At 45.0% G+C, this 27,813-nt stretch overlaps 4 protein-coding genes across 17 annotated transcripts in view; 2 read left to right on the forward strand and 2 right to left on the reverse strand.

Moving 5' to 3' along the window:
* Positions 1–3,793: 3,793 nt before the first annotated feature.
* On the reverse strand, positions 3,794–8,453 carry NDUFS3 (NADH:ubiquinone oxidoreductase core subunit S3). Its single transcript, XM_048947964.1, has 7 exons — positions 8,393–8,453; positions 8,247–8,318; positions 7,397–7,494; positions 6,984–7,133; positions 5,717–5,842; positions 5,214–5,333; positions 3,794–4,039 (listed from the first exon to the last, which is right to left on the reverse strand). The coding sequence occupies exons 1-7, from the start codon at positions 8,436–8,438 to the stop codon at positions 3,872–3,874; spliced, it is 780 nt and encodes a 259-aa protein (XP_048803921.1). The 5' UTR covers positions 8,439–8,453; the 3' UTR covers positions 3,794–3,871.
* Positions 8,454–8,525: 72 nt separating this feature from the next.
* Positions 8,526–15,623, forward strand: KBTBD4 (kelch repeat and BTB domain containing 4). Of its 2 annotated transcripts, none has more exons than XM_048947946.1 (4): positions 8,526–8,597; positions 10,194–10,814; positions 13,352–13,458; positions 14,016–15,623. In XM_048947946.1, the coding sequence occupies exons 2-4, from the start codon at positions 10,223–10,225 to the stop codon at positions 14,874–14,876; spliced, it is 1,560 nt and encodes a 519-aa protein (XP_048803903.1). In that variant the 5' UTR covers positions 8,526–8,597; positions 10,194–10,222; the 3' UTR covers positions 14,877–15,623. The 2 variants fall into 2 exon arrangements, with proteins under 2 accessions (XP_048803903.1, XP_048803901.1); XM_048947944.1 differs by having other exon boundaries at positions 8,548–8,693.
* A 143-nt stretch (positions 15,624–15,766) lies between these two features.
* On the reverse strand, positions 15,767–17,842 carry PTPMT1 (protein tyrosine phosphatase mitochondrial 1). The gene is made up of 4 exons (XM_048947967.1): positions 17,672–17,842; positions 17,526–17,606; positions 17,127–17,318; positions 15,767–16,021 (listed from the first exon to the last, which is right to left on the reverse strand). The coding sequence occupies exons 1-4, from the start codon at positions 17,840–17,842 to the stop codon at positions 15,881–15,883; spliced, it is 585 nt and encodes a 194-aa protein (XP_048803924.1). The 3' UTR covers positions 15,767–15,880.
* CELF1 (CUGBP Elav-like family member 1) overlaps positions 17,828–27,813 on the forward strand; it is a 54,242-nt gene continuing 44,256 nt past the window's right edge. For 5 of the 13 annotated variants that reach the window (XM_048947930.1, XM_048947929.1, XM_048947931.1 and 2 more), the window contains exon 1: positions 22,916–23,031. The gene's annotated coding sequence lies outside the window, so the exon portion shown is untranslated. The other 8 variants (XM_048947932.1, XM_048947937.1, XM_048947938.1 and 5 more) reach the window with 6 other exon arrangements.

Here is a 27,813-nt window from a genome sequence, read left to right on the forward strand (position 1 = left end):
TGGCTGAATGTTGAGCCAAACTTTGTTCCAAGCAGCAGAAGGTTGGCCCATCACCAGGTGATGGTGCAGCAGAGGGAGGAACTGTCAAAAGAAGATACAAGTGAGGTAGCAGCCATTCAAACCTAGTTTTCCAAAGTTACAAATGATGGTACCTGTTGGGAAGAATTCCTCTGGATCTTGCATTATACAGACTCCTGCAAGCCCTCAAACCTTGTATCTGTTCATTGGTGCACTTACTGTCTCCATCCACAATTACAGTGTTCATACAGGCCTTTTCTTTTGCACTGTGTTGGGTCTTTGTGTTTTTTTTTTTTTTTCTTTTTCTTCAGTTGTGAACACAAACATAGCAGTGCTTGTACAGCTGAAGCTACTCATCCTCTTAGTGCTGTGGATTTCTGTTGCTGCTTTTTCCCATTGCAGATTACATCTGTATGGTGGGGCAAGCATCTTGTTGCATAGGTTGTACTTTGATACGTATGTGGTGTAGAGAAGCATCAGAAGGCTTAAGGTCTGCTTAATGCAGCACCAGAAGAGCCTCTTTAGAAGGGAGGTTTCTTTGAGATGAGACTGTAAAGAGTTAGGTAGCATCTTGAAAGCAAAACTTTGCTTAAAAACTGGAGGAATCTCTTGCTTCATGTCTCACCCACAACTTGGGGAGATCTAAGAATCAGAGAAACACCAAGGTTGGAGAAGACCTGCAAGATCATCCAGTCCAACAATACACCCATCACCAATGGTTCTCACTAAACTGTGTCCCTCAACACAACGTCCAAATGTTCCTCCTTGAACATCTCTAGGGTTGGTGACTCTACCACCTCCCTGGGCAGCCCATTCCAGTACCTGACTACTCTTTTGGAGAAGTAGTATTTCCTAACATCCAGCCCAAATCTCCCCTGGTGCAGCTTGAAGGCATTCCCCCTAGTCCTAATTTCAGCTCTTGCCTCAGGCCTATCCAGCAGGTGCTCAGGAAGAAGATGAGGAGAAATAGAAGGCTAAGAATGAAAGGGAGGAGATATGTGGCTTGTGGGTAGGTGATACTGTGAGTCACAGGAAGGAAGAAGCGTAACAAGGTTGAGTAAAGCATTGTCTATAATCAGGTGCAGCCTATACAAAAGAGATGGAATGGGGCCCTCACATAACATGAGGCAGATGTGATAGGGTGCAGTAGTATGAGGTGTGATGTCACCTAGTCAGTCCTTCAGTAGTCCTGTAACTTTTGCTCTGAAGGACTCCAAGGCCCAGCTGAAATCCCTGCCTTGTTTTTGTTCTTGTTTTTTGCATGGATATCAATCACCTGGGCCCATACAGGCTGTGTGGCTGTGGTGGAGGTGAATGGCTGTAGGGAGAAATGCCAAAGTTCTGGAAAACACCAATAAAACATACTCAGCTGAGGAAGCTCAAGATGGTGACTGTGAATCATCACCTAAACTCTATTCAGCTCTGTTATAAGAAAATGTCTCCTCTGATTAGGACATCTCTCTGTCAGCTACTGCACATATGTCTCATCCAACATCCTCCTACATTTGGAATATCCTGTGCAGGCAAATGAGCTGGCAGCCTCATCGAGGCAGTGACAGAGGATTTAGAAGACAACATTGTGTCTGACCGTGCTGACAACAGCCTTGCCCAGTGTGAAGCAAGCGCCCACCAGCCACAAGGACCCCGGAGCAAGCAGGTTCCTATGAAAGCATGGCCCCTGGGGCTCAGAAACAGTGTAGGTGGTGTGCCAACATTGGCAGTACTTTGTGAGGTTGTGTAACCTCCTGTCTCCTGGGACAATGTGTCTGGGTGAGTAAACTGCACTCTTTATAAGCTCCAAGACTTCTCTAATTAGAAGATATTTGGGTCCATTAGCAAATATTTCACATACTAAAGACCTGCTGGAGCCAATGCTTGTCCCTTCAGGGCTGGCTGCTTGGACTCTGTGTATTCTTTAGCAAATGCGGCATTTTGTCTAACTTGACAGTGCGTTGTGTGATGCTGTCAATCAAATTCTCCCTCTGCACAAGCATGTTCAGTGGCTTTTCCTTCTGTTTTAGTTACTGTCACTCTTCTGACCTATCATACTGGGAAATAGTATTTTTGTGAATACATCATATGTTATGGTGCTTCAAGCATCCTGAGATGGGTAATAAAGACCATAGTGGGGGGAAAAATGCTCTTAATTAATATCTTTCACAGTGGCAGAAGTAGTGTTATACGCTTCTGTCTTGTGCAATGAGCATCACAATGCAAAAGAGCTGGTGCAACAGAAAATAGAACCAGCTGTGGAATATATTGTAGAAATGATTAAAAGTACATTTCCTATTTAATCAATTCAAACACTGGCAGATCCTAAGAGGACCTAGAAATTATTTAAAACACAAAGTTCTGCTGACTTCTGTTTCTTTCTCCTTTTTTCTGCCTATAAAGATGTCTAATTTTTAATAATAATGGCAAATGCTACCAGTCTTAATTAGAGAATGCTGTTCTGAGTCATATCCCAAACACTGCTGGCCACAACAGCCTGAAACAAATTAAGGAAGAAAAAAGAACTTAAGAAATCCATGCTTACAGAGCTAGGGTGTAAACAAATTTGGAACCTGATTCTTACCATACAGCCCAGCTCTTCTTGCAAACAGGCCACATTCTAGTTGCAGTGATTTACTATCTTTTTTTTTTTTCTTCCCTTAAGTGAATTTATCATTTCTATTCCTGTCTCTGTCCCATACTCTGACTTTCCCAGCTCCTGTTTTATGGAATCGGAGCATCCTTAGAGTTGGAGGGGACCTCTGAAGGCCATCTAGACCAACTCCCCTGCAATTAACAGGGCACCACAGCTAGATTAGGTTGCCCAGGGCCTTATCCAGCCTCACCTTGTTTAGTGATCTAAGAATTTAAAAAGCCCTGAAGTGGTACTGGGATGATTCAGATAATCTCTACAAACAGTTTGTGAATTACTTTATCAAATTCTTACACAATATATTTGAGAGCTTAGTGAGGTCAGTCAGCTTTCTGGTGCAGAAATGTTATGTATTTTCTGGACTACGAACAACAGACATTATTAATTGATGACTGCTGTGATGTAATACCAACAGCTGGTGGGTGGACAAAAGCTACAATAATTTTTTTTTTTTTTTTTTGGAGAGCTGAGATTTTCCACAACAGCAAAGATAGTGGTAATGCTATTATGTCACAGAGCTGAGAATAATTGGAAAGGTGACAAAGATGCACGCACTTTCTTCTACAAGAGAAGGGACGAGAAATATTTCGGCTGCAGGGAAAACCACAGTCTGAAAAAGCCAGAAAAAGTAAAGGCTGCTGAACCCTGAAGGAAAAGCTGGTATGCAGAAGCATATGAGAGGTTACCTGCAAGCAGAACACAGACCAAGTTCCAGAGACAGTGCAGCTATTTCCAGTCTTTATGGTCTGAATTCAAGTGCTGCTTGTGTTGTCCTAATAACAGTTGGTTTAGAATCATGAACATACACGAGCTCTCTGTGTCTGCTGCATCTATGGTCTTCCCAGAGCCCATTGTAGAGCTGAGACATGCCTCTTATTGAAGCTGCACAGCCATCTCAGAAGTCTCCTGAAGTTTGCACTAGTAAGTGCTCAGGTTGTGACTTACACTTCCAGGGACAGCTAACAAAAGTAGCGTATCTAAAGCAACTCCATTCAATTTCCAAGCAAAAAAGACAAACCTAGGATCTTAGAGCTCAAAGTTAGAGCATCAGGACTGTAAATTAACATACTTCATCCTTAGTTTTTCATCTGGGTTGAAAACAACAATTTATGTGATCGTGACAGGCAAGAGTCTCATAACAACTTTTATTACTATAAATATTACATTCGAACAGAAAGGATGGTGCCATGCACCCGCTCCATTCTGCTGCTATTTTGCATCTTCCTTCTTGGCTCCAGGTTCTATTTTCAGGGGTTCTGGAGGCGCACGATAAGCAGGAAATGCCTCCCAAGGGCTATTCAGATCAAACTTGCGGAATTCCTGAGATAGTTCCACAGGTTCTGCCACTACTCGTTTCACTTCATCGTCATACCGCACCTAGAGCAGAGCAAAGGACAATCATTTTCATACAGCCCCCACTGTCACCTCTGCCACTGGATGTAAATGGTTATGACCAAGATCAGCCTCCAGTACAAGTAGCCCCTGTTTTTATGCCATGGATGGGATAAAGCACAGGCCTCTGCCACAGCTTCAGTTCTCCTAATTCACAAAGAGGAGACCTCCAAATGACACTGGGACCTCTGTACTCTCCAAAAATACCCTCCTTTCTGCTACCACGCACCTAAGGTGTGTGGCCACTCTGAATCTGGAGTACCTAGCCTGCAGTCCACACAAAGTTTACATAGAACAATGTGTTTAGTTTGCCATATGGCAAAGGAAGTTCTCCTGAGTCATTGCAGTAAGGTGGTCTATCCACACCACTGTACACGGGTACTACTCTCATGAGTATCTGTGAATTGCCATCATGTCAGCTTGTTTGGTTTCAGTTGTGCTTCTTAGCATAATATTTGGAACACAGGGCAAGGGTAGGTGAATACTAGATTGGACTGATTTATCCTTACTATGTCAATCCAGATCTCCAAATCTGCTGCCTGCTCATCACTTACAGGACTGCACTATTTCTATTTTCTTAAAACCACCTGTTGCCTGCAGAACCTCACTGTCTCTTCTTGAGACTCAGCTCAGCCTCAGAACTGCACCAAATACAAATGCTTCTGTGAAAACAGATACTTTGAAACTAAGCAGATAACCAGATACACTCATTTCACTCGTGATTTAGCACACAATAGTAAATGCTTGATGAATGAAGTCAGTTGAACTCTAGTTCTGTAACTTAAATCTAAAACTCCACAAAGCAGAGTTCCAGGTGCAGAAAGATCTGTTTTGTCATTTACTTCCATAGGCATAAATAGCTTTTGAGTAGAAAGTTTCGTGCTAAAAGCAGAAGCACTTTCTCTGTCCAAGAAGTGTCTGTGGCACACTGCGCATTAAAATTGCTCATTGTTCCTATCTTTAGGCTGCCTTATTGCAGATGATATATATGATGACTTCAAATGCTGGAGATATGTACAGCTTGCTAGAATGCACACCAGTTAATTGTCTTTAGCTGCTTTTTAGATGAAAGATTATAAAGCAATCGCATCTCTGCGTTGAAACTCAGATAGGAATATTAGAGAGATTTTATAACTGCAGACACGAATGCATCTCCTACCTCTACATAACCAGAGAGTGGAAAGTCCTTCCGGAAAGGATGGCCTTCAAACCCGTAGTCTGTGAGAATTCTCCTTAGATCAGGATGGTTGGCAAAGAAAACACCATACATGTCCCAAACCTAAATGAAAGGGAGACAAGTTTAATTAGACAGTCTGTCTCCATTCTAACCTCTCTAACATATCCGCGATTCCCCACCTCACCTGGAAAGGTCAATCCAACCATGAAAACAAACAAGTCCTGCTAACAAAGGCTCCTCTTACTTTGAACAAATACTTTGTTATTATATCCACAGAATTTCAGTTACTTGCCTGGTTTTGTGTACTACCAGTGCAAGTCATAAAAGAACTAAACAAAAACAAACCAAGCACCTTTTTTTCCTTCTATTCAGAAGAGGAAGCCAGTGAAACACTTCTTTCTTTCTCAGAGCCCTAAGTACCAAGTTTTATCAGGAAAACACAGCCCCCCTCAAAAGAGACTGCTCCCAAGTATGCTGGCACTCACCTCTCTTTCATACCAGTTTGCTGCTTTGTGCACAGACACTGCTGAATCAATAGGTGTCAGCTCATCAGTGTATGTTTTCACACGGATCCGACTGTTGAATCGCAGAGACAGGAGATTGTAAACAATCTGAAGCAGAATACAAGAAGGCATTGGGCTTGTATGGACTTTGAAGGTCTCTAAGCAATACAAGACAGGCTGAGCAAAGATACATTAAGCCTATTTCAAATATTCCTTTTCAGCAAAATCACGTTCAGCTCTTAGGAGCTGTGCACTGAAAGGCACTGTAACTGAGGCTGCAATATATTATCTCTTTCTTGGAAGTGTAACAAAAAGCATGTGGGATTTATAAAATGTCAGTTGTTGAAAAACAGTTGAAGAGGAATACTAAATCTTAGAGAATACTGGAGGAATGAAAACACATGACAATAGACTGTCACAAAGAAAATGGCTACCAATTACTCTCAGTATTCGGTGATCCAATTGGAACATAAATTTGTTACCACAAGATAAACAAAAGAGGAAAAATAAATTAGCTACTTTTCCTTAACCTTGTAACTTTCTGGGAATTAAACCACATCGCTTCTCCCATTTGAAGGATGATCTGCCCAAATTGGACAAAGGAAGAAGGACATCTCCTTCATCAATAAGGAGGCAGCCTCCTACAACCAGTGACCCAGAATTTTCTGCTTTTATACTGTACCTTTTCCTAGGGTAAACTACAATAAATTGAACAGAGCTTTCTAGTACTAGGTGAGAAGACAATATGCTGAGTATCTAAACTCCTTCAAATAGGTCCTGATGTCAGAAGATGTTTTTAAAACTAATGAAGTTTGTCCTTTTTTTAGAAAATTGTTAAGGAGAAGAAGACTGGTGGAATTTTAGGGCAAATCATGATTGGCTGTGTCAACAGCAGCAGACGGACCCAGGCAGAATAAGGCAGAGTACCACTCTGTATTTAGCAGAAAGAAGGCTCTGGACATTTTTGTAAAAACAAAGCAAAACAAACAAACAGAAAACCAACCACTCCTACCACTCCCTGCAAAAAGACTTCTAGCTTGTTCTAGAACAGAACAGGAAAGCCAAGCTAGGAATTCATGCAGTATCAGTTCTACTACTACTTCCATAATCAACAGGTTAAACAAACCCTGCACTCCAGAATGGACTTTGATTTTTGTGAATTAAAAAATGCAGTTCTAGCTGCAACAGCACCCACAGCCATTAGCACTTGTGAAACTCTGCGAGTTTGATGTCGTAGAGCAGTTCTTACCTCGAAGCGGTACTGCCGAGATGGGACATCAACAGCAGTCAAGTCAGCCAAGGACTTGAACTGAGCATTAGTATGATCTCGGAGGAAGGTCAGAACTGGAATAATCCCATCTGGATGGATCAGAAGCTCCAACTCATTGAAACAGGTCACCTGATGAAAAGGATGGAAAGGGAACTAGCACACGTGCTAGTAAAAGTGAACACTGCACAGAATCCAGCAGGACATCGTACAAAGAGAGCATATGGTACAGCAGACACAATGACATCAGAGAAAGTGGCTCAATAGTAGTTGTAATTTTTGTGTAATTCTGACAAGCTCCCTCCCACACAACAACTTTTGACATCTAACAGGAAGCAGTGTGTTCATGCGGTCCCTTGCCTCCCAGCAAGAACAATTTCTTGAGCAGCACCTACCTGTGCTTGCTGGATATACTTGGGCAGGATCTCAGCCACATACTCCCCAAATGCACAGAGCTGCTTCTGTTCTACTTCATTTTTTGGTCTGACAGTAGCTATGGAGAACAACAGATTACAGCAGGGCAAGCCACAGAAAGAGTAGCAACATTCATTACGTCCTTAAAAATCCCTTTAATCACTCTCAATCTCTGAGCAGCTCTTTCAGAAGCCAGGCAGATTCAGGCATCCTACAGAGCTTACTTATGGTAAACCTGAAGCTAAATATACAATACGTGCATAGCGGAGTGCAGAGTTCACTGTCACAAAAATAACATCTGGGGAACAAACGACTGAGGGGAGACCTCCTCTGAGCTACCTGAGAGGAACGTTGGCGATCACCTTTCTTGTGTGATAAGTAATAAGATGTGAGAAAAGAGCCTCAAGTTGCAGCAGAGGAGGTTTAGATTGGGTACGAGGACGAACTTGCTCATGGAAGGGGGGGTTGGGCATTGGAGCGGGCTGCCAGGGAGGCAGTGGAGACCTCATCCCTGGGGGCATCTCAGACATGTGCAGATGTGGCAGTGCAGGACGTGGCTTAGTGGTGGGGGTCAAAAGGCCAGACAGATGGTCGGGCTTGGTGGTTTCGTAGTTCTTTTCCAGCCTAGACGAGGAGCCACAAGCACGTTAGCGTGGCCAGAAAGAAGAGGCAGGAGGGCACCCGCAACGCGCACGGCCACCGGCACCCTCGCCTTCCTGCCTAACATCTCGGTTCCCGGGAAGACGCTAACCGCGCTCCGATCCGGAACAACGCGAACGAAGCCCTCCGAAAACAAAAGGCCCCTCCCGCCGCACTTCCCGCTTCACTTACGGCGCGTCTCCGCGGCTGAGCCCCCCGCCAGCCGGGTCTGCGCCGCCGCCGCCGCTGCCGGGCCCGCACCAGCTGAGGACAGAATGAACACGCGTGAGGGTCGCGGCGCCCCAAGCTGCCACCGAACGCCGCCCGCCCATCCTCACCTCGCCGCGCGGCCCGCACCAGGCCCCGCGCCGCCGCCGCCAACATCCCGCCGCCGCCGCACGGACGGGCAAGGGCACGGACCGGAAGCGGAAGAACTCGCTGCCACCGAGCTTCCCCCGGGAGCCGGAAGCGCGCGGGGACTTTTCGGCGGCGCTTCCGGGTGGAGGCCGGAAGTGGCGAGTGCCTGGCGGCGCCTGGCGCAGGGTGAGGGGCGCGGGGGAGCCGCTGGGGCACCCCGGGGCGGCGAAGGCGAAGGTGGAGGGAGGCTCCGGGGCGGCGGCATGAAGGGAGGCGCCGCAGGTGGGTGTCGCGCCGGGCGGAGTGGAGCTGGGGCCTGCTGCGCTGCGCTGCGCGGAGGGGAAGGCGGGGGGGCTCGGGTGCGGAGTGCCGCAGCGCCGCGCTCACCGCCCGGAGGCCGTCCTGTGCGCTGCGTGCCATCAGCTTTCCGAGGATCGGCCTTTCCGTTTGCTTTCTGAGGCGTCTGCTGTAAATCCCACGTCCTTCGTCGTGGTCTGTAGCCGTTGCTGACGCTTCCCCGTGACGCGGCCCCAGCCCTCGGGAGCTGCGTGGCCTGTGGGCAGCCGCTCGTGACGTGGGTTTTGGGGCTGCGGCTTTTGGGTGCCGGACTAGGAGCTCTGCGGGACGGGCTCGTACCTGCTAAACCTGGGAGCTTGGGGCTGAGGGGTTTTGGGTCGTTTCCTCGGTCTCGCACAGCATAATAGATGGTGATTCAGTCCGAGAATGCCGTAGAACAAAGAGGTCGTACTTAAGACGGACCGTTCGGGATGGCGGGACCTGTCCAGCCCGTGAGGTGGAGGAACTGCCACCAGTGAGCAAAGCCTGAGTGAAGAATTAGGAGCTGTCCTGCACCAGCAGAGCTGCTGCAGGAACATGCGTGTTTGAAGGCATGGGAAAGTAACCATTAACCTCCTGCAGAGAAGTCACGTATTTGAGAAACTGTGTATTGGAAGTCATGTTCAGTATTAATCAGTTCAGTTTTGCTTTCAGTCACCATAGTTGGATAGTTGAGGTGTAGAACTAGAGGGAATGCAAGCAGGCCTCTGTTTGTTCTTAATGCTGCCAGGAGCTGTGTTAAAGAAAAGCCTCTTTCCCACAGCAATCCTTAGCTGGGTCTGAAGCTTCTTCAACCCAGAACACTCCCAGTTGTCTCCGTTGCCTACTCAGCAGTATTGCAGACTGAGTTGTCCTTGTCACTTGGGAAACGGTGACTAAAAGCATGTAGCAAGTTATTTTGCATGCTGAAAATCTGTGGCCACACAACGTGGCCATCAGTTACCTCATGTAGTTAGCTTGAAGGACTGGTAGTTGTGTCTGGCAGACTTTTTGGTGAAAACAAAATCACATTACGTGGTGCACTGCAAAAATTTCATCACATTGTTTTTGGATGCTAATTAACTCTGCTCTTTGCAGTACAATACTTTAACCCCTTTCTGTCCCACCTAGCCCAGCTGCAGTAGTGTCACTTTCCCTGGCTTTGCAAGTATTTCTTTGTGTCAGTGAAATGAGTTGTGGAAAGATATGCAAATTTTCTGATTCTGCTGGGATGCTGTGCTCACTGGAAGTTTGGTCTATATTACAATTTTAATCATGCCAACTTCTAATTTGTTTCAGTTGTTTTAGTTTCTGAAACTCCAGCAGAAGCTTCTGGCTGTGCTATTTATGTTCAGTCTCTGAAATATGCTGGCTGCTTACCAACACGCTTGGTTTTCCCTGTATCCCGAAAGATTGCATAATCTTGTTAGTGGAGGGAGAAAGCCTTATAATAATGTGATTTCACAGATTGCTGGAGGTCTGATCTGTGTGGCACCATGGACTCGTCAGAAGAGACTGGAGGCTCCTCTGCTGAAGAGAACTACTTTGTTAACTACACCTTCACTGACCGCTCGCACTCAGGCCGCGTGGCCCAGGGAATTATGAAATTATGTTTGGAGGATGAGCTTTTTGCTGACGTTACAATATCAGTGGAAGGCAAAGAATTCCAGCTGCACCGTTTGGTCCTCTCAGCTCAGAGCTGCTTTTTTCGTTCCATGTTCACTTCTAACCTGAAGGAGGCTCACAACCGGGTGATAGAGCTGCAGGATGTTAGCGAGAGTGTCTTTCAGCTCCTTGTGGACTATATTTACCATGGGACTGTAAAGCTGAGGGCCGAGGAGTTGCAGGAAACCTATGAAGTGGCAGATATGTACCAGCTGACTGCCCTTTTTGAAGAATGTTCCCGTTTTCTGGCCCGTACGGTGCAGGTCAGGAACTGTCTGCAGGTGATGTGGCTGGCAGACCAGCACAGTGACATGGAGCTCTACACGGCTGCCAAACACTGTGCAAAGTCACATTTGTCTCAGCTGCAAGACACGGAAGAGTTCCTGCACCTACCTCTTCGCCTACTGACAGACATCCTTACAGGTAAGGAGTTCTGGAGGCCAGCCATGACCTGCATATGGGAAGAGAATTTCAGTCTGAGAGTCTAGCGGGGATAAAACAGATGGAAAGATACAAGCTTTCATAATCACTGTCTATTCAGAGGCTTAGCTAAGCAATGCAAAACAGTCTGGATAATTTAATCAGAAAAAAATTCCACCATAAACTGTCAGTGGAAATGAAGGATCTACGCTATAAAAAAAGAGACGTAGAGAACGCTGCTAATTCTCAGCAGTTTCTGAGTCAACAGACTGAAAGCATTCCAGGTTTTTAAACATCACTTAGTAACGTTCAACATCGTTTATTTTTGTTTGCGTTAAAAATAAAACCAATAAGCCTTATAAAATAAACATCTTATGAGCATGTTTTTGTTTTAATTCTTCGTCATTTAACATTACAGTGCAACAAGTCAACATTTGTAAGGCTTGAACACACAGGCCATGTTTCTAGATTCTGTTAGTGTTATTAACAATTTTATATAATTACTAGGATTATTAAGGCTAGACACTCAGCTGACTGACACAGAGGCATTGTAACATCTTAGGTAATACAGTAATTACCTGTAATGTAAATGTAATGGATGCAGTGACCTAGTGTTGTGAAGGGTGTGTCAGCACAGTAACAACTTACTTCATTCGACACCAGTCCTTAAAGATTCTCTGCTGCCCTCATAGGTACAGGCAGTACATTAAAGCTTTTTCCTGATGCTTCAGTCACAACTCAATTTTTGTACAGTTGCATATCACTGTAAGAGGAAGCAGGAACAGAAAAGAAGCTCATACATTCAAATGTGTTGGACTTGGATCCTCAGAGATTCTCTTTCTTGCTTTATTTAGAAAATAACTCTGTAAACAAGTAAAATAATATACTTTGTGTGTCAATGTTTTGTGTGCTGATATAACAATACACCTACCATGATTGGCTTCTTTGAAATACTAACAAATCTGTGTGGTAAGACTTAAAGTATCCTCTAACGTTGAGTCTTTACACATGTTGCAATGCAGTACTGCAGTATTTATTTTGCAGTTAAAGGAATTCAGAGTCAAAGACCAGTTCAGAATATGTACTGAGAGCTCAAAAACAATGATAAAAGTAGGGCAGTTTTGGTAACTATCCCTAGCTACAATTTTTAGACTTAAGTTGTGACTTCATTAAAAACAAAATACTAAAGTTCTGAAGTAAAGCTATAGAAGTCAATCACCCTTTAACCCTTCCTTATAATGATTTCACATAGTAATCATAGTTCAAAGGACTATGACCATTAGTGTTTGTGGTCCTGAAGTAAAATAATTGCTTAAGAATTTTTTTTTCCATGTCATTTATTTTCATATATAGATTAATGTCACTGTTTTCATGGTTAAACTTAGCTCATGAAAATGGATTAAGAGCTGCAATACACTTTCAGTGCTGGTAGGGAAGAACTTTTGCAATTGCTGCTTCTTTGTGTAGTCAGTGTGCAATTAAATAGAAGTTATTACTAGCAAGGATTAAAAAAAAGTCATTAGATAGTAAGTTGTTAAGCTTTCCTTTTATCGTGTCCCATGATCAGTTTTAAAATCCAAGTTTTTCCATTTAACCACTACATCCAACAGGTAGCTCACAGAAATGCTTTTTTTACTGTTGAATAGAGAAAAATTACCTGCTTTTCTTCCTCCCTTTTCCTCAATCCTTTCAGTGGGGAGAAAAAGATTTAGTTGGAATTTGTAGGATGCCTTCAGCATGGCTGAATTCAGGGTTTGTTGTGAGAGCAAATTGCAAAGTGAGAGGAGCCTTTAAAAGGGAATCCTCTTGATGAACGCAGACTTAATAGTGAGTGTTAGAGCAGCTAGCTGACTTTCAGACTACAAGGAGATACTTTCTAAGTACTATATTGATGGTGATGATGCAGTAGTCTGCAGCGTAACAAACTTTTAGTTATGCCTGGAAACTGGTAGAAATCTGATGCAGTCTGTTATGCTCAGTGTCACACTACTAAAGAAAGCTACAGCAGCTCACAGGGGATTTCCAAATGTTGACAGGATAGCAATGACAGAGATGTTCTCGGTACGCTGTCAGAGAGCTGACCCTCAAGACTGAACAGTTCCTGCAGATGACCTTTGCTTGATGAGTTTCCAGGACCAGTCAGTGATTCAAGAAATGCAAATGCTGAGAATTTTAAATAAGAGAATTTTTATGCCTAAATGCTTAATTAAGATAATGCTTTTCACAGTCACAAAACAACATAGAGTCTCTTCCCTGCTCTCTTCCTCTTAGACGTAAGTTCTAGTCCAAATCTATGTAAAATGCTTTAGATTTGCCAGCTCTATCTCCTGCTACTTGAACAAGGAAACTTCATTGTAGTTGCTAGGCTGGCATTACTGATCATGCCTGCCCAAATGTATAAACCTCTGTATTTTTTTGTCCTTTTTCTTTCTCTAGAAGGTAGGGCTTGTTGTGGGACGGGGTGAAGGAGTTGCAGGAAAAGATGTTCTTTGGTACCTATGTCTAGATACCATAAATTTCTTTCTATCCCCAAACCACAGATGGTGTTCCATGTTCTCAGAATCCAACAGCTGCCATAGAAACCTGGATCAACTTCAACAAGGAGGAGCGTGCAGGCTTTTCAGAGACTCTGCGATCAAGTCTGAAGGTATAAAAAGACCTTTTTTTCTAGGCTGTTTAGTAATTCTGCACTTCTCAAGGCAGGGTATATTCTGCCCACAGGTGCGATTGAAAGTTACAACACAAATGCCATTGAAGTTCATTGTGTTTGCATAAGGAATACTTTCATTGTTATAACTAGCAGCCCCACTGACTGCTTTTTTTTTTTTTTAATGTTAACCTGAGGTAGCTTTCACTGGTGGTTAGAGCATTGCCACAAGTAACTCCCTTTAGCAGATGCTCAGTTGTTTGAAAGACCATTGAGAAATTGTATTTTGGCATTCTCTTTGTAATAGTTACTCCATCAGCAATGGCACCATCCCTTCACTCGACTGCAGCCACAAAGATTCCAGTGAAGTCTGTTGATAACTTTACTATGTCAGATATGAGTGCATGCTCTAGGGTAGCATGGCTTGGCAAGCACAGTGCATGCCTCAGGCTCGTAGGTGGGCTCCAAAATGCTGATAAAAATCAGTCTCAGGCATCACTGATGTTCGTGTAAACAGGCCAAGTTCTACTAAGACTGACAAATTCCTCGTTTCTTAGGTGATTGGAGAAAATGTTCACATCTACCTGATTGGAAAGGAGTCATCGCGAACACATTCACTCGCTGTCTCTCTGCATTGTGCTGATGATGACTCCATCAGTGTGAGTGGCCAGAACAGCTTGTGTCACCAGATCACAGCAGCCTGCAAGCATGGTAGTGACCTATACGTTGTTGGTGGCTCCATTCCACGCCGCATGTGGAAATGCAACAATGCAACTATAGACTGGGAATGGTGTGCCCCTCTGCCCCGTGACCGGCTCCAGCACACTCTTGTCTCCGTGCCAAGCAAGGATGCAATATACTCCCTGGGGGGCAAAACTCTGCAAGACACTCTCTCTAATGCTGTCATATATTACAGAGTACGAGACAATGTCTGGACAGAGACCAGCCAGTTGGAAGTGGCTGTCTCTGGGGCTGCAGGTGTAAATCTTAATGGTGTCATTTACCTGCTGGGCGGGGAGGAAAATGATTTGGACTTCTTCACCAAGCCGTCTCGGCTTATTCAGTGCTACGATACCAACACAGAGAAATGCCACGTGAAGCCATACGTACTGCCTTTTGCAGGGCGCATGCATGCTGCTGTACACAAGGATGTGGTGTTCATTGTAGCTGAGGGGGATTCGCTGCTTTGCTATAATCCCTTACTGGATAGCTTCACCCGGCTGTGCTTGCCAGATGCCTGGACCTCAGTACCATCCCTCTGGAAGATTGCCAGCTGCAATGGCAGCATCTACGTTTTTCGAGACCGCTATAAAAAGGGCGATGCAAATACTTTTAAACTTAACCCAGCCACCTCTGTTGTAACAGTCACAAGTGGCATCAAAGTGCTGCTCACTAACCTGCAGTTTGTCCTGGCCTAATGGGGAAGAACAGCCCCAGTAATAGGACAGGCAGTGATGGTGTTCTGCTGCGCAGCTCAGAGGTACCCACCACCCTCAGCACCAGTCCCAATTACTACAAGCTCACAACATCCAGTAAAGAGCCCATCTGCACAGAGGAAGTACAGGCCTGGTCTTTTAGATAGCACTATTAAAGCTGAACTGATGCATCTTAGATTTCAGATGGACTAAATGCTATTACTGTGATCCCCTTGATGATAAGCTGCTTGTGTTTGAGGCCCAAACCACAGCAAGTGGCTTTTTTAGCTTGGAACCCATCCACAAATCCTATAGCAGATGGAGGACACCCTCCTTGGCACAGATGGTAAGTTTTAACTGCCTGGGAGACTACGTGTTACTGCCGTTGTCAGTCACAGAGTTAGATTTGCGCTGTCTGTCCTCCAGGGATGTCCCCACTTAAACGTTCCTGTGTTGCTACTGCTGGAGAGGCTGGGAGAAATATTTACAGCAGACAGATTCCAGAGCTGACCCCAAGTAGGTTGCGTTATTCGGCACTTCTCCTAGAGGAGTGGTAACAATCTGGGAGTTTGCTTATTGCTGTGTCATCACCAAGCATAAAGAAGGAGATTGTTCTTATGAGCATTGGCTTCCTTTACTGTACAGGAAATCCCCACCTGTAACCATAACATACTATTGGTAAAAGATGGAATTAAGACCACTTCCTCCTACCCCTCTCTGTTGGCACTGTAATCCCTTGGGTAAGAATCTGAATAAAGTCTCTGCTGAGACAAAGTTTTCTTTTATTGGCTGCAAATATTACAAAGACTTCCATGGATTGTGGTTCAGCCCAACATTCATGTGCAGGTGAGAATGATAGCACTCCAAAAAAAAAAGTGGCCATATGGAGAAAAAGTCATAATGAAACAGCCCAAACTCTCTTTTACCATAATTTATATAAAAATTTCTTTATTGAGGGTCAAGAAGTACAATACTTAAAAGAGCTGAGTCTGAGATTTTGGTAGTTCTCACTGACGCTCTGCAGTTGTCCCAGCAGTAACATCCTTGTGAAAACTCTCCAGGACCTGGACTTGTTTACGCCGAATAAGGATGTGGGGACGGATCTTGGCAATAGCCTCTATTGCTTCCTGAGGGCTCCAGTGATGCAGCTGAAAAGGCAGAAACCCTGGAAGTGAAAATCCATTCCATCCTTGCACCAGTTAAAGGAGCCCCCTTTGGATGTTACAGGCAATGTTAGCACTGTCTAAGAACTGGCATCTTTATCCCTTCTATTTACTTAAACTTCCTCAGAAGGGCCTGAATCTCACTGCAGTTTCATGATATGAGTTCCTCAGTTAAGGAGGGATGGATGGTGCTGCCTAGGACCTTCACTGTCTATCTCACTCAGAATTCCTACATGTTGTGAATAGTTTCATGTCCCAGTCCCACCAGACAGAAAGGGTAGTGTTTTATTAAAACATTACTATTACCCTGGTACTTAAGGAGTCACTGCATCACTACGGAAAGATTTTCCAAGGAGTGTTCAGCGGCACCATCAGTAGGATCTATATGTGGGATTTTGTTTTCAGTGCCAACCCACTTAGCTTTGCAGGGAACTCAGAAAGCCAGTGCTACTTCCCTTGATCCTGAGTTGTATTTACCAAGAAGTGTAGAAAGGCTCACCATTTCAGACAGCCAAGGAAAAGGTCTGAACAACAGAAACAGACCATTATCTGCTCAGTGAACCTAGAATCAATTAAGAATCTCAGAATCTCTCAGAACCTGCTCAGAACTTGCTATATTAATGGCCCAGTGGTCCAAAGAGCTTCTTGAAGTATGACTACTTTGCCAGAGCCACTACAGATAGCATCATATAACATTTCAGAGCTCTGGCACAACAGCAGTTTCTCTTTCCAGTAAAATCAGGCCATCTTTGTCAGCGTTAATAACTTGTGCCATAAGTGCAGGCAAGTGAGGGATACAAAGATAAATGAGATCATCAAAGAAAGCTTCGACCGCTGTTCAGCAAATCTAAGCTGATTGTTCGTTTACCCTACATTTGCCAGGTTCTACAAAGCAGACAACAGCGTGAGTTTGGGGCTTCACTATTTACCTCTTTTGAAATGAGTGTCTATTCCAAACTCTAAAATCATGGAATACGAATGCAGCAGCGCTTGCTCAGGTGTTTCTCGAGCAAACGCTGGTAGCAGCGGTCGGCTGTGTTTGCACACAGTCGATGAAAACAAACCCCGTTCAGCAGAGAGCTCTCCTTACTTGGATCAAATAGGCCGCTACCACGGTGGCGCTGCGGGAGCGCCCCGCCTTGCAGTGCACGTAGACGCTGTTACCGCGCTCGCGGTGCTTCAGGATGAACTCGACGCCCTCGTGCAGGTTTTCCAACGTGGGGACTCCAGTCAGATCCACGGTGGCGAGGCGCAGCTGCTCTACTCCCAGCGCCTCCCACTCCTGCAACAAGCGGCACGTTCACCCGCTCGAACTCCGGTTCGCGCCCTCGAGGAAGAACACCCGGAGCCTACCAAGACACCGACAGGGAGACGCGGCGGTGCCGTGACCGCGGCGAGGCGGAGAGAGGAGAGGCGAGGGGTCCCCCCGCCCGCTGTCCCGTTCCCACCTCCCGCTCCCCGGTCCGCCACGAGGCCGAGCGGAGCCCACCTGCGCGGAGCAGCAGAGGAAGCGGGTCTCGTACTCCTCGTTCAGGGTGAGGACGGCGCGCACGTTCTCCTCGGCCACCAGCTGCGGGCACAGCCACCGTCAGGCGCTGCCGGGCTCCTCCGGCCCGCCCCGCCGCGCCCCCTTACCCTACGGCTGCGGCCCCGCAGCGGCAGCGCTCCCAGCAGCACGGCGCGGTCGATGCGGTGGAACCAGGGCCGGCGGGAGGCGGGCAGCTGCGCCCGCAGCGCCGTGTACAGCAGCGTCGGGTAGAAAAGCAACCGCGCCGCCCCAGCGCCCAGAGCTGCCGCCACCCCCATCGCGGCCGGGCGGGCGGGTGGTTGGGCGCACCGCCGGGGAGCGCGCGGGGGAGCGCGGCGGTGGCTGCACGGAGCACGGAAGGTCCGTCCCAAGGCTGAGGGAAGCAGCCGGCTCTAGCTTCCCCCCGCCTCGCGCCCGGCGTGGTCTCTCCCGGAAGCGCCGCCATCTTGCGAAGCCGGCCCGAGGCGGCGCAGGGAGCCGAGCGGCTGCGGGTGGGTCTCCGGGGGCAGGTGAGGGCGGCGGCCGGCAGGAGGAGCTCGGGCCGGGCCGGGCAGGAGCGGCGCAGAGCCCGCGGAGAGCGCGACCCGCCTCGCGCAGGTAACGGCCGCCTTCCCGCCCCGCTCCCCGGGCGCTCGGTCCCCAGCCCACCCGGGCCGCGGCGGCGGCCTCCGCGGCGCGCCTTCCTCCCCCCCGCGCGCTTTCCCGCACCGCACGGAGGACTGGGGCCGCGGGGGCCGCCCGCCGCCTCCTTCCGCGCGGCGCCCCGTGGTTCTGGCTGCCTCGCCGCGCTCCGGGCCTGCGGAGGCCGTCGGCCGCGATCCGAGCGGTGACAGCGCCTCGGGCCGCGGGGCGGCGGCGGCGGGGGGCGCTGCGGCTGCGAGTGCGGTTGCGAGTGCGGCCCGGGGCGGCGCCGCCGGTGGGGGGCGGGAGAGCGGCGGCGCGACCGGGCGGCGGCGTGGGGCCCTGCCGAGCGGGGCCGGAGCTGTGCCGGGAGCGGGTTCGTGCTCTGGGGCTGGTGAGGGGGGAGGCTGGGTAGGTGGGGGTGAGTACGGGGCTGGATGTTATCGCCGTGCGAGTTGTGCAGCCTCAGGCGTGGGGAGTGGTGGTAGACGCCGTTGGAGCAAAATATAAAAATCAGGAGAAGCCGAATGGTAAACGCGTGTCGGAGCAATAAAGGTTAATAAGAGCGTGAGATTTTTATAGGACTGTTTATGAGGAGGAAATAGGGAGGCTGCGTTATAATAAAGCATGGAACCTTTACTCCTTCGAATTCCCGAGGATTCGTGGCTCGGACGTGCTCACCTTCAAGGCACGGACATTCTTTCTGCCAGAAGTCGTGGGTGCATTTTTCAAACGCTGCAGCTTTCTCCCGTTGTACCGCTTCAGTGTGCTCCTGGGGTGTGTTTCGACAGGAGCTCACTTGATCTAGAAAAAACTTGATGGGGATATTCACCTTAAAACATGCTTTGCTTCTGATCTGCGAGAGCTTGGCCTTCCTGAGCATCTTGATTTGTTTTATTTTTTGTTTTTTGCTTGTATTTGTCTGTTACTTCAGGCTTAGATCTTTGAACTAGCAGTCACAATAATTGCTGAATAACCTCCTAGTGCCTTTAGCTGTCTTTTTTATTGCTTTTTTTAATAGCATAGCTCATCAGCTAGATTAAAACACTGCAGTGACTTGGCACCACGTGTCCACAATCAACTTTTTTTCTGCTTCATTCCCCTTGGCTGTATTCTTGGGAGCTGTGTAACGTGAGTTATCTGTATGCAGGTCTGTAAGAGGTAGTTTTACTGGAAATAACATTGCTGTGGCATACGTTTGAAAATCCTTACGCCTTTACTTTGTTGTAGGAAATGGGAAGGTGGGTGCAGCATACATCCAGCAGCTTTATGTCCTGTTGCATCGCTGCTGATGAGGAGACCTCTGGGTACAGGCAGAATTTATGTATCTGCTCCAGGACCTGCCTGCACCTCTACATACCAGCAGAAGCATTAAGTAGGGATAATGTGAGATTTGCTATTGAAGCAGCTGCAATAGTCCAGTGTTCTCAGATATGGTTCAGCATTCTTGTTTATCAGACTTGACCTGAGTTTCTTAATGCTTTACTACAATCTAGGCATTTTCAATATTGCTTCTTGTCTTTTAGTTTACCATTCCCCAGGAGTTTTGCAAATATTTGTTGCCTTGGTAATTGCCCTTATGTGAGAAGTACCATTTTAATCCATTGGTCAGATATTCGGTGAGGAAAAAAAAAAACAAACACAAAACACAACAGTATAAATCAAAGCAAAATAAAATACTGAATTGTTTATTGGAATGGGAGTTGTAAATTAGGAGAAGTTGTGTGGGCCCTCTAATGATATTTCTCTTGAGGGTTTGCAACACAGTATCTTGAATTGTTATCCTATTGCCATTTTTTTTTTTTTTTTGAGACAGGAGAGAGGCTTTGATGGAAGAAGTATCTAGCAGTCTTAATGTACTTCATCTTGACACAGGACTGCCTGTGTTACATGGAAAAATGCCAGATAGCACCTCTTCTGTCTCCACTCGGTTGTCCTGCCAAGATGCTTTATGTTTGGGGCATAACAGTGAAAAAAGAGCCTTTCAGCATTTGCACTTCCAGGAATTCCCGGGTGTCATTTAAACATCATCTTGTTCACACTCGATCCAAGCACGTAAAGCTGAAATATACATTAGGTGCAGGAGATCTGGGGAGGACAAAGGAGAAAATGTAAACTGCTTTAAAGCCATAGGGCAGATAAATCTGCAAAGACTTGCTGTAGCATTGAATAGCTCACAGGTCTGGACTGTGATAGACAGAGCAGGTGTGTTTGTTTATGACAGTAATGTAATGAGGCATGGTTGTCATCTCAGGTAAAGGAAGTCTTTCTGGCATCTTGATAAGCGTGGAACTTTCAGCCATTTTAGCTCCATGTGTTGCAGAAGAAAGAACGTTACTCTCCATCACCCTGAATTCAGCCAGCAACAGTGAGGAGCAGGTAATGAAGACCCCAAGCTGAGCAGGAGACTTCATTAAACTCAGAAAAGAATTTCTGTTTTGTAGGTAGTTTGTGTGAGTTTATTTACTTTATGAAAGCTTTATCTCAGAACTAGAATCATGGTCCGTGAGCTGTCTTCTCTGTCCTGTGTGCACACGTTGTCATACTGTCTTCAGTCTTCTCAGTATATTGTGGTCTGTTTTTTAATTTGCACTGGCCATTTTACTGGCTATCCTGCTAGAGGCAGAGTGCTAGTGGCAACCTGCACATTTTGGTTGCCAGTACTGTTGTAGACTTAGAACTAATTTAACAACTTGACTTGATGTGATATCTTTAGACTAGATGATACAAAGTGGTCTTAGAATTACCTGTTAGATTACACATGTTGGTTATAATTAGTTGTAAATGTAATTTGGAATAGCTGGTTTAGATGTTGTAGGCAAATGAGTCGGCACTTTGGGCTCTTTGTCCTTTCAGCAGCACATCTTGAGGAGGTCTTAAGTGAGAATGTGAATGAGAGGGTGAGTGGTTGCTGAGTGGGCACTGTGTCATGCTGGTACATAGCAGGCTTCCCTTTGCAGAGAAATGTTTCTCTGCAGTTGCATGCTATGTGTTCTCTCAGAACCAATTTCTTTCTTGATTATTAGAAAAACTCAGCTGAAGTTCCAGAATGGCTTATATTGTTTTTGCTTGAAATTAATTCAAGTTTTTCAGAAAATAGGTATTTGCAGTAGCTTTCACTTCTGTCTGCAGGCGGTTTTGTACTATGCCTTTCATAATAATAATGTGGTTCTTATTTGCTAGATTTCAGCATTACACATGTCAAAGTAAATCCATCATTCTTCAAACATCTGATTTAAAATTCAGTTTTTCACTGCATCCATAAATATTCTTTGCTACTTTTTACTCAAACCGTGGTTCAAGAGCGATTGCAGCATATATATATATCTGTGATATCCACGGATCCTTCAGAATCAGTTGGCTTTCCAACTGAAGATTCGTGCCTGTTTTCCCAAACCAGAGGATATGGTTATTTATGAAGTCTGTAACTGAAGTATCTGGCATTGTCCAAGGCTACGTACAAAAGTGATAGCATCTTGCTTAACTTACTATAGAGATTTGCAGGATGGATACCAAGCATCCTTGTACCTGCAAACATTTTACAAGGTAAAGCTTTGAATGCTTCTTCCTGTGGGAAAGCAACAAAGTAATGATCTTTCAGGAACAGAAATGTTTTGAATGTCATCTCTGGGTCTTGTGGTTCCTGTAGGTAAAACAGTGTGAAGGAAACTCTTCTCTCATTATAGTGCTAGATTCCCTTCTAGATCACTGTCTTAAAATCTTCCTGCCACCTCAGCTGTACCTGCTCATTATTTACTGTCCACAAATTCCTGTTTTCTATTTAAGCTTCTAAATAATAATTAAAAAAAAAAAAAGTCTTGTGAAAACTTGACTAAGCAAAGAATTGCATTTCTTCTTGTATTGTCTTGCCTGTCTTTGTGTTATGACCGCAGAGTGCTTAGCATGATTCCTGAGTGGAACAGTGAAGAATCCTTGCACAGTCAAAAGAGCTGTTAGGATTTACTGGTGGGAATGATCCATGTGTAAGGTCTTTGGAGAAGGGATTGCATATTTACTTCAGGGGTTTTGGCTGCACGGAAGTTTGTGTGAGTGCATTTCTGGTTCTGTGGTACTACGTTCCTAGTGTAGGTGAATGTTATAGCTTACACTTACTCAGATGAGAAAACTTTTCTGCTAGAATTTCTAACTTAGTTACTTACCACCATGTGAAATATGTGATATGCTAAATAGAAGAAACAGGCAGCAGCACAGGGAGAAAAGGTTCAAAAAAACTGCTGTAGTTAGGTTTTGGGTGAAAAATGCCACACGTGTGTGTGCTTCCAAAACCAACAAGGCAGACCTGGCCAGTTTAGCAGTCCTTGAAATGCTGGTAAACGTGGGGATTCCCTGGAAGGGAGGTTTTTGTCTCTCTTCCAAGTTGCTGCCAAATTCTGTCGGGTGGAGAAGAGCATTGGTAGTTTCTGTGTTGCCGAGGTGGACTTTCAGCAAAATGAACTTGGACTCATTTCTAAACAGTGACGACTCCTTTAAGTTTGTACACTTCAATCTTTTCTTCCCCTACACAGCATGATGGTGAACGAGAGTGTGCGTGTGTGGAGGAGCTTGTCTTAGCTACGGGCTCTGTCGGAGACCATGTATGGGTAAAGCGCTTGGGCCAGTTCAGCTCCCTGCTCCTCCCTCCTGGAGAGCTGAGCAGAATCCCTTCTGCTGAAATGCTTGTTCCACTTTCTATATTTGTACAGCAGCAGCAGCTAGCTAGGCGGTGTGGCCGGCCTTGTGTGTGTGTGCGGCATTTGCTGAGCGGAATTGAGAGCCAGGGTCACAGTCTGTCGTTACGTCTGTCTGTCTGTCTGCGTCTGGGGAGGACTGGCATTCCGAGTGAAAGGTGATCTGTTTGTGGATGCTTTGTTTTTCTTTAATGTAAAATGCAATTTGTCCAAGCTGGAATGTAGTTGACTGGGAGTGGAGGAGGGAAAGCAGTTGTCTTATAGGAAGAGTACAACGTCACTGCGAGCTGCTGTCTTCTGGGGGGGGTTTAATATCCTTGCCTGCTTCGGGGAGTGGTCAGCCACGGTCTGATTGTTGCCTTAGAAGGTCTGTTGTCCCTGTCTGCCATGAAGATTAATGAAAACATGATCCTGCCTTTGCTTGTTAAGGGCAGGAGGGATTAATGAAGAGCCAGACCTTGGCCGGCCTAGCGTAGAATAAGGAGTTGGTGTTGAGGGGATGGAGTTGTAGGAAATACCTTATTAGGAAGAGCTGGAAGCTTGTTCTTGGTACTTCCTTGGCTGTTGATTTGCATAAACTTTGTTTTAAGGCTCTACAGGCAGTGGGAGGGCTATTCACAAGTGGTTTTCTTAAGCAGTAGATCAGGTGAACAAATAGTGAGGGCAGTCTATTGGCTGCTTGAACTGTAGTAAACTGTTGATACAGTAGTGGAAGGGTGCTCAAAATAGTGGCAGTAACTGGATCCGCCGTTAACATTGGCAAGAAATCAAGAAGGGGGGAATGGGAAATAGGATACAAGTAGTTTTTTTTCTGTCTTTTAGGGGATGCTGTCCACTTCCAGTTTTTCATGTCCTTTGATTATCTATGCAAAGTGAAATCTGCTTTTGGAATATGAGTGAAGAAAACATTGTTTTACTTGTAAAGTAGAAGTATCATCTTAAAATCTTTTTTGAGAACAGTGCTTCAGAAAATCAACCGGAATTATTTTTTCTTTCCTACCACTGCAGTGTCTTCAGCATATTTCCTGCTGAGAAAGCTGTGTGTACCTCGAATTTGGAATGAGGAAATCCTGGAGATGAATGGTGGGTTCTCAGCTGTCTGGCAATGCCTGAGTCCCACAGTCCATGCAGGCAGGGAGCTGTGGTTGATGTGTGGCAGAGGGATGTGTCATGCATGAGCTCAAGCATTTATATGCTATATGACTGCTTTTGGATCATTCTTTGTGTAATAGTGATACACCGTGGTAGTTTCCTCAACTTCATCAGGCGAACCTGTGGAATTCATGAACGTTTGGATTTCTAGGATATTAAGCATGCTTTCTTAAGCATTCTTATATGTTTCAGCATTGTCACATCCTCTTAAAGCTCTCTGCCTCTTTTCCTGCTTCTCTTCCTGACTCCCCAGCTGACATCCTCTGGTTTCTGCTAGCCAGAACAAAGTGGCACAAGCAATATAAACTGTTTCTAAGTTTACAGTAACAATCAAAAGCAAATGTTGGTACTACTCAATGCCAACAATCAAGATTGTGCAATTCTTCTATTTTGAAGTGTTCTCCAATAACCATACTTAATTTTTGCCTGTAGTGTTGTAGCAGGCATGTGATTAGGCAGTTTCAACCAACACTTGGAAGTAGGCTATTGCAGACTCAAAAACTGTTTATCTGTTCTGTGAAAGACATAATGACAAATGGATAGAACACCGTAGAAATGCATGTTTGCCAAGTGCATTGAGTAGATACAGCCAGGCTTTAGAATGGCATTAAGTCTCCATTTTGTGAAAATCTTCTTAACGATGCTTAAGACAGTGACATTGTTTAGTCCAAACAAAGCAGTCAGTTGTGTTTCTTGGAAGGCAGATGCTTTGAGCTGTGTAACAAATTTATTGTGTACCTGTTGCCAGCCAGTGCAAAAAGAGAGACTTTGCACACTGCCCATTTCCAGGAATTCCAGTGGTTCATGGAGCAAAATATGATGGTTCAGATGTGTAAGGGCAGGAAATCCTACTTGGTGTATATACTGGAGTTTAGGGGATAATACCTGTTAATCCATTCTGGATTGACTGTGTTGTTATGCTGTTTGTAAAAACAGTTACATCAGGGTTGGAGACAAGTAAGAAATTAACTTTTATCTGACATTTTTTGTAGGTCCAGAAATTCTATAGCAGGAGGGTTTTGTTTTTCTTTTTAATTTCTTTTAAATGTTTATTGCTTTCATTCTGTGCTAACTTTTTTTTGGCATCATAATTGTGCAGTTGAAGAATAATGTTATGTCAGGGGTGGATATGTGGGAAGATTGTGGGAATTTGGAATTCAGCCCAGAATGAAGTTAGCTATATTTGTAAAGGCTGTTGAAAGAGAGGCGTTAAACTTGAAGAGAAGAGGTAAGGTTGATAAGTAATTTAAGCAAAAGCTGATAAGACAAGGTTGCTAAGGGTTTACTTTTGATTTAAAAAGCTGAATTATACTGTTAAGGAAGGGGCAGACATCTTTAAATAATGGAAATGGTTCATGGGTGCAGAGCTGGAAAGTGAAGGTAATTGTATAAGAACATGCACAAACCTTAGTGTGTCAGTAATGGAAATAGTGGAACCCTCATCATTTGGGACCTTTAAAACTAAAAATGGTTTATGAGAAGAGAATTAATTCTGACAAACTCAGCACCTATGTCTGATAGTGCAAATCCGTGAGTCATCTGAATGAGCACATGCTGGTATTGCTCTGGAAAGAAGCTTGTTCCATCTTTCAAATGTTTCCCCTTTCCTTTATGCTGCCTGGAGCTTTTGTGAGGTTGTGCAGTGAGTTGAAGCTGGAAAGATGGCTGGGTTAAAACTGCTGGTTTCCTGTTGTTGGTAGGCTAGGTCAGACCTGGATCACTTCCTTCCCTGGGCTCATTATACACAGGTAGGGAAAGATAGCTGGGGAGGGAAAAGTTATGCTCTGTTCTAACGTCAAAAGGAATGGCTTACATTGGATCTGCAGTAGGATTATCTTGAATGGTACATGTGCATTTTCTCCACGTTTTTATCTCATCTTTTTGGAGACCTTATAGCTAGTCTTCTCTGGAAACACAACCTGGAAAGTTTAATTAAGAATTGTTTGCATATAGCAAATATATTTGGTCCTAGGCAGAGAGGTACTAGGTGTTCTCCAAACACACGTCATTATGCATGCATATCTGATACATGCCATGTTTGGTGTTGATATGCAGAGAATCCTGCTCTTCTTTTTGGGGAAGAAATGGGTAACTTCTAATGTAAGGGTAAAGAGAAGACAGTGTGCCGTGTTGTTTGCTTTGTGTGGTTTTGATTCTGGAAGTATGAAGTACCTGTAGAATCTAAATGTGAGGCAGAGAAACTCAGAGAACCTGGCAAGATATTAGTGGGTTTTGTGTCTGTTTGGTGGCCTCATGCAGCCAGAACGGTATTTGTAGCACTTGCTGTGTCACAAAGTTCCTGTTAGCAGTGGAAAGCAGCTGATGTCATCCTGTGCCTTCCAGGAAAAATGAATGGAAAAAATGGATGGAGATGTAAGTGAAGAATGTCTGAAAATATGTGCATGAAACTACAAGCAAGGGCTGAGTCTTTCCAATTCTTGGCAAAGCACAGGGGCAGCCTTGATCCTTGGAACTTCTTCCTTCCCAGCCCTTCATAAAGGTCTGGCAGTGACTGATCCAGCCTTTGCAGCAGGGAGTGTTTCTGGGGCCTTGCGTAGAGAGGAGCAAATGAAGCTGCCTTGGCACAGGTGTCCTTGAGCGTTAAACACAAAGGTTAGCAGTCAGGGTGGGGTATTTCAGGGTCCCCAAAAAAGCTACAGGCGTGCTTTGTGCAGTAGAAGGCTACTGAAATCAGCAGGAAAGAAGTCTCTTGATCTACTTATGTAACTTTAGCTAAGAACGGACACTGCGGTGCCTTAGGCAGAGAGAAGTTCAGTTTAAGCGTAGTGCTGCATTTGTGAGTGATACTCAGAAAAATGTTCCATGATGCCCTGCAAATTTATTGATATGTTTGGGGGTGATTTTTGGCAGTGTTAGGCTGTGAATTAATGCAGAAGAACTCGCGTTTCTCAATTATTTACAGTGGTTTTTATACTTGACATGTTATATGAAGATATTGAAATGCTGTAAAAAAAGAAGAAACCAAAGTGTATCAAATGAAGACAAATGTGAAACTTTCAGAGAGCCTGAGTGGAAGCTTAGGAAGAACTCCTTTGCAATGGAATGCTTAGATTTGTTCAAAAACTCAAATGAAATCAGAAATCAAAATATTCCCAAGTTAATGTTCCCACAGCAACGACAGTGGTTTCCTGTGAAGAAGAAATAGTATGAAATGTTTTTGAGAGTTACAACTTCACGTGGCTAGTAGTAAAATTTCTTCAAGTTAATAAAAATTAAGTTAATAAAAAATTACCTGCTTTTGAAACTGATTTGAATCAGTTTTCATCCTTTAAAATGGAGTGTTGGCCTCAGTTCTTTGCAGATGTAAGGTAAGAGTTTATCCACTCAATTCTGCAAAGAGCTCGGCTGTGCCTGTTGCCAGACATATAATATAAATATGTTGCAAACGTGGGATTTCAAGCTTAGTCAATTTCTCGATCAGTTACATTCTGAACTTTAGGAGTTGGGACACATCAAAATTGTTTTCACTCTGAAGCTGGCAGTAAATGGTAAAAATGTATTCCCTCTTTGTAGTGGGTGCATTAGTGCAGAATGCTGATGTCTTTAGTTAGAAACTTACCATATATTTTTTCCCCCCTCTGAATTCTCTTCCCCTCTGAAATCTATTTCATTCCATGAAATCAAAGAAAGGCTTACTTTACTGTGGAGCTATGCAGGCTGTGTGTATAGACATTACACAGGGAGGCTTTTCCCCAAGGTTTTTGCTTCTGGGTCTAATGATAGAGAATTCAAAGTGTTTCATTTTTTTGGCTGAAATGGATGAGGCT

The sequence above is a fragment of the Lagopus muta genome, chromosome 6 (genome assembly GCF_023343835.1).
Source record: "Lagopus muta isolate bLagMut1 chromosome 6, bLagMut1 primary, whole genome shotgun sequence".
In the NCBI taxonomy this organism is placed as follows: domain Eukaryota; kingdom Metazoa; phylum Chordata; class Aves; order Galliformes; family Phasianidae; genus Lagopus; species Lagopus muta.